This window comes from Orcinus orca, chromosome 13 (assembly GCF_937001465.1).
Source record: "Orcinus orca chromosome 13, mOrcOrc1.1, whole genome shotgun sequence".
In the NCBI taxonomy this organism is placed as follows: Eukaryota; Metazoa; Chordata; class Mammalia; order Artiodactyla; family Delphinidae; genus Orcinus; species Orcinus orca.
Genome location: NC_064571.1, coordinates 982,571 through 997,683, shown reverse-complemented (window position 1 = coordinate 997,683; position 15,113 = coordinate 982,571). Strand labels below are relative to the sequence as shown.

At 37.9% G+C, this 15,113-nt stretch overlaps 1 protein-coding gene across 3 annotated transcripts in view; it reads left to right on the top strand.

Annotated features, from left to right (window-relative positions):
- The window catches only part of GCC2 (GRIP and coiled-coil domain containing 2), a 37,488-nt gene continuing 22,375 nt past the window's right edge, over positions 1 to 15,113 (top strand). Inside the window, exons 1-9 of one of the 3 annotated variants that reach the window (XR_004475610.2) lie at positions 1 to 89; positions 203 to 259; positions 1,197 to 1,281; positions 2,410 to 2,477; positions 6,687 to 6,791; positions 7,586 to 10,042; positions 10,772 to 10,841; positions 13,334 to 13,434; positions 13,525 to 13,623. Coding sequence is in view for 2 of the 3 variants with exons in the window: in XM_012535943.3 (XP_012391397.2) it covers positions 84 to 89; positions 203 to 259; positions 1,197 to 1,281; positions 2,410 to 2,477; positions 6,687 to 6,791; positions 7,586 to 10,042; positions 10,772 to 10,841; positions 13,334 to 13,434; positions 13,525 to 13,623 (3,048 nt within the window). In the remaining variant the exon portion in view is untranslated. Of the gene's footprint in view, positions 90 to 202; positions 260 to 1,196; positions 1,282 to 2,409; positions 2,478 to 6,658; positions 6,792 to 7,585; positions 10,043 to 10,771; positions 10,842 to 13,333; positions 13,435 to 13,524; positions 13,624 to 15,113 lie in introns of those variants that run through there. The other 2 variants (XM_012535943.3, XM_033401663.2) reach the window with 2 other exon arrangements.

Sequence of the window (15,113 nt, the reverse complement as noted above, 5' to 3'; positions counted from 1 at the left end):
GGGGCCAGCGGAGAAGCGCGACCTTTGACCCGCGGCGGGGCTCCGTAGGAGTCAGCGGGCGGAAGTGCGGGCTGCGGGTGGCCATGGAGGTAACGCGGGGGCCCGGGGGCCGAGGGACCACCGCCCCTCCCCGCCTGCCCTCCCCGCCCGCCGGGGTCCGCACAGCCGCATGTGACCGGCTGGCTTTCGTTGTGTTTTGCAGGAGCCTGTTCACGACGGGGTGGCCTCGCCGGCCGCTCCTGGGACCGGGAAATCCAAGGTGAAGAGACGTTGGAGCGGCGGGGTCTTGCCGGGAGGGGAGGGGGCTCCCTGGGGGACAACTTTCCTCCGGGCTCTCGGCCTGAGCTGTCACGGTCGCGCGTTTAGTCCCTCCTCTCAGAGCTCCCTGGTGTGACGCCTGAGTTCGTCTCCTTGCCGCCCGGCTCAGCGCTGCTTAGAGATTCCGCAGGTTCCCAACGTTAGATGAAGCCGTCTGGCTTGTGAGGTCCGAGCGGTGGGCGGGCGTCGCGGTCTCGGCTCTGCCTGCGCCTCCGCTGATGTGAGCGATGTGAGCACAGGTCACCGCTGGGGCCCTGAACGGGCGCCCAGGAGATGGGGACTTGCCGCCGAGGTTTATTGTTTCAAGCTGACTTTGAGACACTCGCCCAAACACTCGACTGCATTGAAGCTTCACGGTAACCGTGAGATAAATAATGTGGTTATGCCAGCTTTATGCCTAAGAAAACTGAGCCCGCAGGGGTTAAGGAACTTTCCCTGATTTTTAGGTAAAGCCTAAACGCACCCTGATTCATCTTATCGCTGTAATTAGGCTTACGTGTTTTCATGTGGCCAGAGACTCCTTTCAACCTTGAATAGGACGAAGCAATTTTACAGATCTAAGGAACTTTACGTAGAATTAGTCGCAGTTCCCTAATTTTGCAATTAAATCAAAATCTAGAAAGTGTCTTAACCTGTAACAAGGATATCTGTAATGTAAGAGGATACGTGCGATTTTCTCTACATTTCATAATAGTTGCTGAACTAATAATTATTGAGTGAAACTTGCATTTGCTAATCTTAAAAAATGTGGTGCTTGGTTGACATAAAGATCTATTCAGTAGGATGTTTTTTATTTTTAGGCAGACTTTATGTTTCTTTTTTGTGGTATAGTAGAAACATGAATTCTCCCTAATTGGTAACATCACTGACTCTTCCAGCTGGAAACATTGCCCAAGGAAGATCTTATCAAGTTTGCCAAGAAGCAGATGATGCTAATACAGAAAGCTAAATCAAGATGTACAGGTATTGGGTTGAAAATATTCGTCTTGACCGCAATCTTGTTTAATCATGGTTACAACTCTTAGTTTTGTAATAGTACATTGGCTTGTTTTGTTTATCAGCGAATCCAATAATATTAGCGTAGTGGAATCTGTTATTACTTAGCATTGTAAACTTTGCTTCTGATATTTCTTATTATCTCATATCCCTAAACTGCAGTTACCTTTGAATTAATAAAGTCAGGGAGGAGGATTTTAAAAACAGTTTGTTAAAGTTCAGCACTTTTTTTTTTTCCTCATGTGGATCGTATATTCTTCTGAGTAAAGCATTTTTTCCTAGAGTTGCCAGTTGAAATGTTAGAGACATGAAGTTCTGAGCCCAAGGAAGTAAGAAGAGGCCCCAAGTAAAGTAGTAAAAGATTTCTGTTCCTGGAATTTTGAAATATATTTATTTACTGAAGTTGGTTGATTGCCTATTCAGTTTCCCTTTCTTTATATTCCAAAAAGACAAAGATATTAGTATCCTTTTTTAATATGTGTAGGTGAGCTCTTGAATTTTCAGTAACTTAACTGCCCTGCCTAAAAGCCAAGACTTATTTACTACTAGAAAAGGTCAAACTGTGTTTCTGGAGGTTGGATCAGCTTATGATAAGAGAGTAATTTATTTGGAAAGATGTCCTAGGCTCCAGACCTAGACATGAGTTGATGAAATAGATTAACATGTATGTTTAATATGAGGTTAGTTGTTGCTTTAAGATTATACAGTAAGAAGTTATTTACAGCTGAAATAATGTCTGGGATTTGCTTCAAAAATATCAGGATGCATAAGACAAGAGGGGAAGGAGGAAATTAATACAGGTTGGGATGAAACAAGGTTGGTCATGTAGTAATTATTAAACCAAGATGATGGAGCATAGAGATTAATCGCACTATTCTCTCTGGGTTTTTTTAATTTGTTTGGAGTTTTCCATAATAAAAAGGAAAATAAAAGGTAATGCTGGGTGAACTTAGTGCTTCCTCAACATATCTGCTGCTTCTTAAATGTATTCTAATTTATAGTGATTTTTTTTTTTAAGAATGTACTTATCACTTGAGCCAGTAATTATTTTCTTCATTTCTGAACTAGTATCTTTTTATTTTTTTAATTGTTTAGAATTGGAGAAAGAAATTGAAGAATTGAGATCGAAAGCTGTTGCTGGAGGAACTGATGGTATTATTAAGGTAATGAAACAGTTGTAGTATTGCTTTAATTTTCACTTCTTTACTTAGAGGAGATGCCTGATGATAAGTCGGATTTCCTTGAGGGCTGTCAGCCTGCTTGAGCACTCTCTGGCTTCCGTGCCTTTTGTTCCACTTCCTCTCTGCCCTTGGTTCCACTCTTCACCTTTCTGGTTGACTGTAAAAAGAGAGGTGAATGACCTCTGCGTCCCTTTCTGTTCTGAAGTGGTATTACTTTCTGTCCTTTCATCCTTTACACACTGTAATTATGGTTATTGCTTCAGTCTCAGGCCTGCTGTTCCCTCTCCGCATCAGAAAACCCAGCCACGCTCAGGACTTCGATGATTCTCTCCATTCCCATGGTTCTTTGTTAAACACATCATGTCTTACTTGCTAACCGTACTTACCTTGATAACCCGTAACTGGGCTCTCTTTCTCTTTTACTTCTACATACTCTCGTCAGATGATAGAATGTTGTTTTTATATTGTTATTCCCTGTTTAAGATCCTGAGTTGCTCATTCTTACTTATTAATTACTTAATGTAATTAAATGCTTTTCCTTCCCCCACTTGGCCTACCTTCTTTAAAGTTTCTTTGCTTTTCAAAGCTCTGCAGAAATTTTTTTCCTTGCTTTTGCATGTTTGTAATTTGAGTCATAGTATCTATCTATTCTTTGATTATATGTTATCTTAGTGTCCCAACTTGTGAGCCATGCACAATTGAGGGACTCCCATGAAGCTACTACCAGGAGTCTTTAAATCGCTGTGCATACCTTGCACTACCATTTTGTTCTTCATTTAGCTAGAACAGTGTATGAATCCTGAATGGTGTGCACAAATACCATTTGGATTCGTAATGCGCCGATTGGTTGAAGCATTACTGAATTCGTAATGGTTTTGTTTATTTGGTCACTATGTACTTCCCTGATTAGTAATAGCAAAAGTACAACTCCATGTAGTTAAAGAGCTCTGACTGTGGAGCCAGACCACCTGATTCACATCTTCAGACCCCTGCTGTGCCACACACCAGCTGTGTGACCACGGCTACGTTTCTTAACTTCCTTCTCTTCCTTCATCTGTAGACTAGGGATAATAATAAGGCCTACTTTCATAGAGTTGTATTATGAGTTAGTACATGCAGTACGTAGAGCTGGATCTGTCACATAAGTACTCAATGGTTTTATTATTACCATATATTATTTGGGGGATATTTTCTACACACATGTATACATACATCCATCCATGCACACCCGCACTAAAAAGGAGGTTTTTGTATTTGAAAAGAGCACTGCAGAGATTCTGTTCTAATTTTGCATCAGTTAACTCTTGGCCCTTAAAATACTTTTCATGCTGTTGCATTTCAGAATATTCAAATATCTGTCCCTTATTTCCTCCTTATCAATGTATTCTCCCCTTCTGTCAAAACTACTCCTAAAAATTTAAGGGTAGAAAATTTCTCTCAGTTAGCTAACTTTACCTTTCAGGTTATTAATTTAATATTAAAGCATGTTATCCTGACCACTCAAGTCTCAGAAAGTAAAGGTTGGTAAAATTAAATGAGAATGAAATCTTCGGTTTCCAGTGTTAATGAGAAAATTACATTGGGGAGTGATTGGTGGAGCTGTGCATCAGTTATTCAGTTGCTGTAAGTAAGTTTTCTGCTTTAGGAAAATCATATACTGCAATGTGATATGTCCTCTGCACCTCTGGAAAAGGGAAAAGACTTTCTTGCTATGTTTTGTCTCCTCACTGGGAAAAGTACACTGGAAAAACATGGCTTTGAATACAGAATTTTCTGTCCTTCATAAAAATGTATGGCTTTTTACAAGTTTTAGTTATTAAAATTTCTGATAGTCATCTTCTAGTGCATTGAAATACATCTAAAGTTTTATTGCAAACCTGGCATATTTGACTTTTAAAAAAGAGGAATAAAAACCCATATTTTCCATGTCAAAATTTGAGGTGTATGGTATTACAGTGAACTTATATGCTGCTTCCAAATGCAAGAGGAAGGTAAAAATTGCATGTCAAGATGCGGAATTTCTAGTACGTATCACTTATTGTTTTCTCTTTGCTGGAATCAAATTTGTATTTCCTAGGAAATAACTGTCCATTTGTGCCTCTACTCTTTAAGGATATTTATAGCTGTTTTCAGATAATGTCCTCTGTATATCTCCTAAAATTATTAATGTTTTCAGGCTTCCCCTGATAATTTACCAAACAGGAGTTTACATTGCAATACTATGCAATGTGAAAAAACTAATTTTAAAACTAAAATTGTTTTAACAAAAGTAATATATGCTCATGATTTAGAAATAGTACTAACAACTAAATAACTTATAATTCTAAATAGCTTATGGAAATTATCTCTGTATTTCTGAATAATATGCTTATACTGCTTTTCTTTGATTTATCCCTTGGTGAGACATTTAGCTATTAACTTCCTGTTACAACAGATGAAAATTTAGCTATCTTTCACAATGACTCCTACTTGCCAACTGGTCAAATAGATCAAATAATCGTTTATATTTTTTTCTGGACACCTGCCTCCTAAAGCCTTCTGTCCTGTGCTAATTTGGTCTGGTTGTTCTCCAGGTCTGCTGTGGTTTTCCTGGAGTCAGCCTTTTGCCATGATCCAGTGAATTATACTGCTTTCATATGTTGGCCCCCCCACCCCGTTTGCTGGGTCACAGGTCATTCACTTTCTTGGTTAACCTCATTTTGGTAGAGCATGTCCTTCTCCAGCTTCCTAAGAACAGATGCATAGGAGGAAAATTTTTGTGTCATCTTGTATTTAAAAGTGGCTTTATTCTACTCTCATGTTTGAATAATAGCTATAACTTGGTATAGAACTCTAAATATTTTCTACATCTGCTTTGTTTTTGTATTTCTGAACAAGAGTTTTTCTTTATTATTTCACAAAAGAAGTTCAGAGGCAGTTCTGGAGTGATAGTTGACTAAGGTTTCTTTAGGATTTTATCTTGGTTTTAATGTTTAAGATTAACTTTATCTAAATTCACAGTGAAATGGGTCTGTGATTTTCCTATCTGTAGAGTCCTTGCATAATGTTATCAAGTTATGCCAGTTGTGTAGAATAACTTGAGAATTCTTCTTGCTTTTTGTTTTGTCTGAAAAAATTCATATGTAATTGGGATAATCTGTTCTTTGAAAGCTTGATAGAACTTACCTATAAAACTATCTGTTTCTCCTGTTTTCTTTGGTGGACAATTTTAAACCACTAGTTTGATTTTTAAGTAGTAATAGTATTGATGATGCTTTTTTTTTTTTTTTTTTTTTTTTTTGCGGTACGCGGGCCTCTCACTGTTGTGGCCTCTCCTGTTGCGGAGCACAGGCTCCGGACACACAAGCTTAGCGGCCATGGCTCACGGACCCAGCCGCTCTGCAGCATGTGGGATCTTCCCAGACCGGGACACAAACCCGTGTCCCCTGCATCGGCAGGTGGACTCTCAACCACTGCACCACCAGGGAAGCCCGATGATGCTTTTTAATTTTTTTTCTTGAGTTACATTTTTCTAGGAAGTTTTATCCATACCATTTTACTTTTCAGTATGATTGGCAGATTAATAATTAATCATAATATTCTTCTTAACTGTATAATCTGTAATTTATATATAGATAGGTTCCCGTGTTATTCATAATATTGCTTGTGACTTCTGTCTTCTCTTGATCAGTCTTACAAGAAGTCTATTTTGTTAGCTTTTTTCAAAGAACTGACTCTTGGCTGTTCTATTTTCCACTTCATTAACTTCCTTTCCTGCTTCATTTCTGCAGGAGGTAAACTTCTCTGGGGTAGGGGGGACACTGGTGATTTCTTGCCCATTATTCTAAGCACTCCTGATTGAGATTGTCAGTCAATCCGATTTTTGAACCTGACTCTCCAGTTCCTGAGTATTTAGTTTTCTAATTAGTGTTTGCCAGCTTCTCATGTGTTTCCCTGCACAAGCCCTTAGGTTATAGACTTCTTGTTCTTTCTAACTCACGTCTTCCATGTCCTCCACTTTCAGTTTTCCAAAGTTATATTGAAATTTCTCATACCCTTATGTCTTTTCTCCTTTTTACTTTGCTTTTATGTATATAGCTTTTTAAATATTCTTACTTTAGCATGGTTTGGAAAAGGTGAGGAGGTAATTATGCATGAAGTCAATCCACCATTTTTAACCTCAGGCAAACAAATCATCCTGTTCCAAAACAGGCATTGACCATACGTCTGGATGCTATGCTTTTGGAAAAAGCAGAGACTGAGCAACAGTGTGTTTCTTTGAAGAAGGAAAATATTAAAATGAAGCAGGAGGTTGAGGTAAAGCAACATTTAATTTTTTTTTGCTTTTTATTAACTTACATAGTATAGTTATGCATTTTAGAGCCAAGACCTTAAAAAGCATCTGATCTGATTTTAACTGTAATAGTTACAGACAAGGAAACAGATTGATATTTGAAAAGAAAAATAACTGAAATCACCCAACTACTTAGAGATAGAGCTAACATTTACTTGTTCCATTGTGTAATCTTCATTTTAGTTGTAATATTCTTTAATAAAAATGGGAAAAAATACCTATTTTATAAAAAAAATTATTTAAATAAGTTGATTGTCACACATACTCTAAATGTTATCTAAAAGAAAGAAAGAGAGAGAGAGAGAGAGAGAGAAAGAAAAAGAAAAAGAAAGAAGGAAGGAAAGAAGGAAGGAAAAGATAAAAGAAAAGAAGAGAAAAAAGAAAGGAAAGAAAGTTGTGTATTCAGTTCTGGGATATTCAACTGTCTTTTGGGTCTGTGCTAATTTTCTCCCCAAAGCTGTATTACTCTATTCAGGAGATATTCATTAAAGCCTATGACTTAATACAACTTACATAATTTATTACCGTTTAAAGGAAAATTAAATTCAGAGATTTCCTAGCTTTTAGTTATTTCTTTGAGTAACCTATTTAGTACTGCTTAAGGTAGTCGGAGCTTCTAAGCAGAATTCTTGGAATCTCAGCATCATATTTCTTCATGTACATTTCTGCTCATTTCTTTTATGAGCCTATGTCTAATTTTTCCTGAGGGCAGGGGTTTGTTTTATCTTAAATAATTTTTGTGTGCTTACTTTTACAGGATTCTGCAACTAAGTTGGAAGATGTGCGCGAGGAGTTTGAACAATCACAAAGAAACTGTGTGAAAGAAATGGAAAATTTGAAAAATGAATTAATGGCAGTACATTCCAGATACAGTAACGATAAAGCTGGTTGGCAAAAGGAACTGGAGGAAGCATCAAAAAAACAATTAGAGCTTTTAGAACAAATCAAATTTCAGAGTGATTCTGAAGATAATGTTAAAAAACTACAGGAAGAGATTCAGAAAATTAAGCCGGCCTTTGAGGAGCAGATTTTATGTCTGCAAAAGCAGTTAGAAGTTGCCACAAATGAAAAGGAGCGAGAAATTACTCATCTCCAAGGAGTCATTGAGGCTAATTCTCAGCAGTACCAAAAAGAAATTAATAGTTTGCAAGAGGAACTTTTACAGTTGAAATCTACACACCAAGAAGAGGTGAAAGAATTGAAGTGCCAGATTGAAGCATCTGCTAAAGAACATGAAGCAGAAGTATATCATTTAAACCAGCTAAAGGAGAACTTAGTCAGACAGTGTGAGGCAAGTGAGAAGAACCTTCAGGAGAAATATGAATGTGAATTAGTAAACACAAACCAGGAAAATCAGATGTGTTCTTTGCTCTTACAGGAAGATACTCTTGTAGAACAAGCAGTAAATGAAAAAGTCAAACACTTAGAAGATACCCTAAAAGAACTGAAGTCTCAACATAGCATCTTAAAAGACGAGTTAACTTATATGAATAATCTTAAATTAAAGCTTGAAATTGACGCCCAGCATACAAAGGATGAGTTTTTTCACGAACGGGAAGATTTAGAGTTTAAAATTAATGAATTATTACTAGCTAAAGAAGAACAGGGGTGTGTAGTTGAAAAATTAAAATCTGAGCTAGAAGATTCAAATAAACAATTCTGCTGTACCGTAGAACAACATAACAAAGAAATACAGAGTCTTAAGGAACAACATCAAAAAGAAATATCAGAACTAAATGAGGCATTATTGTCAGGTTCAGAAAAAGAAAAATTAACATTGATGTTTGAAATACAGGGTCTTAAGGAACAGTGTGAAAACCTACAACAAGAAAAGCAAGAAGCAATTTTAAATTATGAGAGTTTACGAGAGATTATGGAAATTTTACAAGCAGAGTTGGGGGAATCTGCTGGAAAAATAAGTCAAGAGTTTGAATCAATGAAGCAACAGCAAGCATCTGATGTTAATGAACTTCAGCAGAAGCTCAGAACTGCATTTAATGAAAAAGATGCTCTTCTTGAAACCATGAATAGTCTCCAGAGAGAAAATGAAAAGTTATTAACACAGCAACAAATTGTACCAGAACTTGAAAATACCATAAAGAACCTTCAAGAAAAGAATGAAGTATATTTAGTTAGTCTCAGTCAGAGAGATACCATGTTACAAGAATTTGAAGCAAAGATAAGTTCTCTTACTGAGGAAAAAGATGATCTCATAAGTAAAATTAAAGGTTCTCATGAAGAGGTGGACACTGTCTATCACAGACGTGAAAGGGGAGAAAGGTTTATTGTAGGACCCGGGGAGAAAGTGGAGCAGACTACCCAGTGCAACAGTGAGCTAGAACAAAAGGTAAATGAATTAACAGCACAACTAGAAGAAACCTTAAAAGAAAAGGATCAAAATGACGAAAAACTGGAAAAGCTTATGGCTCAGTTGAAAACTCTCTCTGAAGACCAGGAAGCAGTGTCATCTGAAGTGAAGTCTCTTCATGAGGAAAATAGTAGACTGTGTTCAGAAAAGAACCAGTTGAGCAGGGATTTGGAATCTCTCCTATCTCAAAAAGAAGGAGATTTTATGCTGAAGGAGCAGATTTCTGAATTAGAAAAGAAACTTCAGTTAACAGTTGAAGAAAGAGATAATTTAAATAAACTTTTGGAAAATGAGCAACTTCAGAAGTTATTTGTCAGAGCTCAGTTGTGTGGTTTTCTTGAACAGATGGAGTCAAAAGTTTCAGAAAAAAGTGAAGAACAAGATGTTGTAAGTGTCCTACAAGCTGTAGGTGAATCCTTAGCTAAAATAAATGAAGAAAAACACAACTTGGTCTTCCAGTATGGTAAAAGGGTAGCAGAGTTAGAAAAAGAGATTAAGTTTCTCCAAGAAGAGAACATGATTCAATGTGAGGAACTTAGGTCTTTACTAAGAGACCATGAGCTAGAGAAACCTCTCTTAAGGAAAGAGTTAGAAGAAACCCTCTTGGAAAAAGAGGCCCTGCAGTCTGATCTTCTAGAAATGAAGAATGCTAATGAACAAACAAGGCTTGAAAATCAGAATCTCCTAATTCAAGTTGAAGAATTATCTCAAAAATTATGTAGTAAAAATGAAAACCATAATGAAAAAGAAAAATATTTTATAAAGGAACTTGAAAACCTAAGGCCATTACTAGAACAAAAAGAATCAGAATTGCAAGATGTGAGAGCAGAGTTGATATCATTAAAGGTACTATTAATTTGCATTTTATTGATTTTAAAATACTTAGTTCTAGTCATAGACTCTAGAAAATATATTACTGCACTTTGAAGTCAGAAGTAAATTTTTAGCACTTAAGATCACATGCATATTTCTGAAAGTACATTAAACATTTTCACATCACACCTTATCACATTGATCACTTTTTGGTTTTAGATCATTTTAGAATTTTGTTTTTATATAAGATTAGATGATTAGGGGGTTAAATGTTAAAATTGTATAATTAGTTACCAGCAAAGCTACAAGTAAACATGGAAAAATTTGAATTTCATCCTGTGTGGTATGCATATTAACTTAAAGAGCACTGTTGAGCAGAAATGTAGGCTAAAGTGGTATTTAATTTTAGCCAGAAATTTAGGGTTTTTTCCCCAGATCATGACAGGATAAACTACAATCATCGTTTAATCTTTCCTTATTGCATTATGTAGTTGATATCTGTTGGGTGGTTCGTCTTGGCCTTGGATATTGCTGTTTTTTATAGTAAAACACATGACCTATACTATGTTTATAGTAAAAAGCATCACGCTACATGCATGATAAGGTCAGAATTACCTGGTCTATCAAAGGAAGAGAAAGACTGTTCACCAGATTGCTTTTTGTATGAATTCTCTTTGATAATGATTTTTTTCATGCTTAACATGACGGCCAGTACATCATGGGGAATGCAGTGATTGTCTTTGTTTTTCCTATAAAATCTAGGATTCCTTAGAGAAATCACCTTCTGTAGAAAGTGATCAACCTTCAGTAAAAGAGTTTGAAGAAAAAATAGGTAACTATGGTTTTGCATATGTTGTCACAGTTAATTACACAGATTCTTCTTAGTGTTAGAATAGATTGGGAAGTATTGTCACCAATTAATGAGTTGTTAAAAACATGAGTAGCTCTCTCTTCCCGATGCCGCCACTCTTGCCCCGCTGCCATCTGCTTGCCTTCCCTTTCAAAACTCTCACTTTCTATTGTTTAATCCAAAGGAGTGATGTGATTCCATTTATAAATGGTTCCATGATTGGTTTTGGATTTTTCATGCATTTAGCAACCTTATTTGAATGCCCAACTACCTAGGCACTGGTAATAGGAAAGGGGTTAAGATACACACCACGCAGACCGTGTCTTCAAAGAACTCACTGCAAGAAGGGGCTGTTACTGCAGTACTTCGGGGTGTGGACAAGGTACGCTGGTGACAGTACAGGAAGATATGATTAACTGCTCGTTTTGAGTTAGGAAAAACATCACAGAATAGGCTGTACTTGTGTGTTGAAGAATGAGAAATTTGACATGAGAAGAAAGGTACTGGAGCAGGAGGAAACAGCAGGTGCTTGTACGTTAACATCCATGACGTCCAGGAGCCTCCTAGGAAATCCTGGAGAGGCAGGAGTCTGAGCATGAAAGTGCTGGTGTGTTGTGCAGAAGAGCTGGGACTTCCCCATACCCAACTATTCCTCAGAGTAACATTAGGAGGTAGCTCTTTTATTCCCATTTTAAGATGGAGAAACAAAAAAGTGTTGTGTGATGTACCCATAATTCCCCAGTTTAATGCCCAGTGGGATTGGTGGGGAGAGGGGACGGGTGGTTGAAAGAATTCGGAATGACCCACAGTTTTCTGTAATGGATGACTGGGGAAGGTCGGGTTAGGGGAGAGCATGAGTTCAGTTTTAGACAAATGAAACTTAATTACCACCCCAACTGGAGATGTCGAGTAGACTACTAACTGTGCAAATCTGGAGTTATGGGGAGAGGGTTAGACCAGATAAGACTCCATGCTTAACACAGTGGGCATTAAAAGCCATGAGGTTGAGATCCCAAGGAAGTGAGCGTAGGAAAAAAGACGAGGACCAGAGACAGTTCTCTGTCAAAAGTCAGAAAGATAGAAAGAACCAAGGATAATGAGAAGGAATAGCCGGTGAGGTAGAGCCCAGAGCATAAGATGTCTTTGAAGCTAAGACAGATGAAGTACAGGTGGAGGAAGTGCTTGAGGAGGGAAGAAGGGTCGCACTAGCAGTCAGAGCTAACCCGAGCTAAGCAGCACCCAGCTCATTGGCGACTTGATAACACTTGCCATGATGTACTGAAGCCAGAGCCTGGTTGAAGTAGGTACAGGGGGAAAATGGGGGAAGAGAAAGGTGAGGAGGGCATGTATAGACCACGCCTAGAAGGAGTTTTGCTATAAAAGAAAGAAGACATGGGACAGTGTCCAGAGGGGAGGCGTGCTCTTTTGCCTTTCTTTGTGTGATGTTTCACCTGTCCTATCATGACCCTCCCCTGCCCTCTTTAACTGCTTCCACTCTTTGTTCCTGACCTTAATCTCTTTGGTGATATTTTTCTTATTGCATGTTTGTAAACTGTTGGGAAAAAATCTGTTAGGGGGATTTGCTGCACAAGAGAGGGGAGAATTGCTACACTGATTCCTGAGTAGGTGAGACTATGCGGGATGACATGCAGGAGTGGAACACTTGGCCTGTGCTGTGGGCACACGCAGTGCACCTGTCGCAGCCAGAGGAGGGCAGCATACGTGAACACAGGTGCTGTGAACACTGGATGAAGAAGCAGGGACAGAAATTCAGATCGTAGCTGAAGTTAAGCAGAACCAAGAAGTAAGATCAGGAACACTGGTGTTTAAGTCGGGGAGGTGGCTAGAGAGGATACGGGAGAGACCCAGATTGGACGTGTAAGCAGATCGCAAGTTCAGTTGTAAAAATCAGACCCACCAACCAAGAGGCACGTGCCTATGGATCGTAAATGTTTAAGTGCATCTGATATCTCCTCTACTTGATCCTGATCTGCACATCACCACCTAAAAGCCTAGCACACTTGCGTTTCCAGGAAATCTACTGTTGAAGGGGTCCTGACAGCCTCTCCAGTTTATAGACACTTAGGAAATTGCTAAAAACAGTAGGCTGGGACTGCCCTGGCAGTCCAGTGGTTAAGACTCTGCACTTCCACTGCAGGTGGCACGGGTTCTGTCCCTGGTCAGGGAGCTAAGATCCCATATGCCACGTGGCATGGCCAAAAAAAACAGGCTGTTTTGGAAGATTGAAGAAAATGAAAATCCTTTACATTGTTTGCCTCATTTAGAAAATAAGTAAGCTTTTACTTTAAAAGATAGATATTAATATTTTGCTTTTACTTTATTTTAATCTCAAATTGCAGATTTTGTGTTCCAGATTAAAGATCCATTTCTAGGGCTAAAGTAAGTAAATAATGGGTGTATTTTCGTTCTTTTCCTTTGAGTCTATAGATAATTGTTTCATTGTATGTTTTTAGCATATCTGGAAGAAGAATGCAAAGACAAAGAGGAGAAAATAGAGAAGTTAAAACTAGTTGCTTTGAAGGCAAAGAAAGAACTAGGTTCTAGCAGAAAAGAGGTAAGGTGACTTAAAAAGGCATTTAAGGAACTTACATGTTAGAAAATCAAGTTTGTCTCTACATAAAAAACTATTGTATATTTAAAATAGGCCCAGACGCTACGGGAAGAACTTGAATCTGTTCGCTCAGAAAGGGATCAGGTGTCTGCTTCCATGAGAGATCTCATTCAAGGAGCAGAAAGCTATAAGGTAAAAATAGTTATTTTAATAACAAGTTATATTTGTAACTTCTGAGTTAAGGAATGTACTAGAAATGTAAAACTCTTGTCCATAACATTATCACCTTGTATTTTTTAGTAAATCTTTTTTTCTATTTTTTTGTGTAATGTATCATCCTAGTATCAGATTTTAAGTGGCTAAGCTTTAAATATGCCTTTAAACTATTGTTTTTTAAAGCTAAATTTCTGTTTTGGGATTTCCCAATAAAATCAGTAACAAAAAAGATGGCCATTGTTACTGTTATTATTTAATAGTCTTCTGGCCAGGTGAATAAATGTGAATGTTAGACATGTCTAACACAAAAGTGAAAACATTATTTGAAGGCAGTATTGCTTGTCTACCTAAATAACATGAGAATCTATTATAAAAAATATAAGAATTAAAAGTAAGAGAGTACCATTATATTTATTTATGTATTCAAATATTTATACAGCCAGGCTAAGTACTGATGACTGGGGAGACGGTGGTCAACCAAGTAGACGGAGTTCCTGTCTGCTTGGGAGTTCCTGTCTGCTTGGGACTTAAATTCCAGTGGCAGACAAAAATCCAAGAAAATACTGTGTGGAAAAGTAAAGGCGGGTAGGGGGAGGAGAGTGGCCAGTAGTCAAGTGGGACTTGATGGAAAGAAGAAAATACCAAAGTAGTCCAAAAAAATGAAATTTCAGGAAGAACTTTAATGAGACTAAGTGAAAAGAGGAAATTGACATCTTGCTCTACCAGACACTAAAATTTATTATAAAACTACATAATATGATACAGTTCTGATGCAAAAATAAGGCAGGTTAATTGAACAGAAGACAGAGACTTCTGGGGACTTCCCTGGCGGTCCAGTGGTTAAGACTTCGCCTTCCAATGCAGGGGGTGTGGGTTTGATCCCTGGTCGGGGAGCTAAGATCCCACATGCTTTGGGGCCAAAAAACTAAAACAGAAGCAATATTGTAACAGATTCAGTAAAGACTTTAAAAATGGTCCACATCAAAAAATCTTTAAAAAAAGAAAAAAAAGAAAAGAGACTTCTTTATAAAAACAAGCACTCACAGGCCCCAGGCACTCTTCTAAGTGCTTTACCTGTCTTGTCACACCTGATATGTGTGTGATAAGTATGTTGTTAACGTTGCTGACTCACCAGTAAGGAATCAGAGGCACGGAGGTCACAGAGCAAGTAACTAGTAGAGCTGGGGTTGGATTCAAGCAGTCTGGTTCCAGATCTGTTCTTTTACCAACTAAACTATGCAACCCCAGTAATATTTGAAAACAGAGAAGCCAATGCAGAAGGAATCAGAAAACTACTTCAGGAAAATTTGGTTAGATTTTTACTTCATGCCACACACCAAAATAAATTCTGCAGTTTTGTCAAAAAATGAAAGCGATTTTTTTTTAACCTAGAATAAGATACTTGATCATTCAAGCTCTGGATACAAAATACTTTTCTCAACCTAAAAGCAGTTAAAGAAGTTACA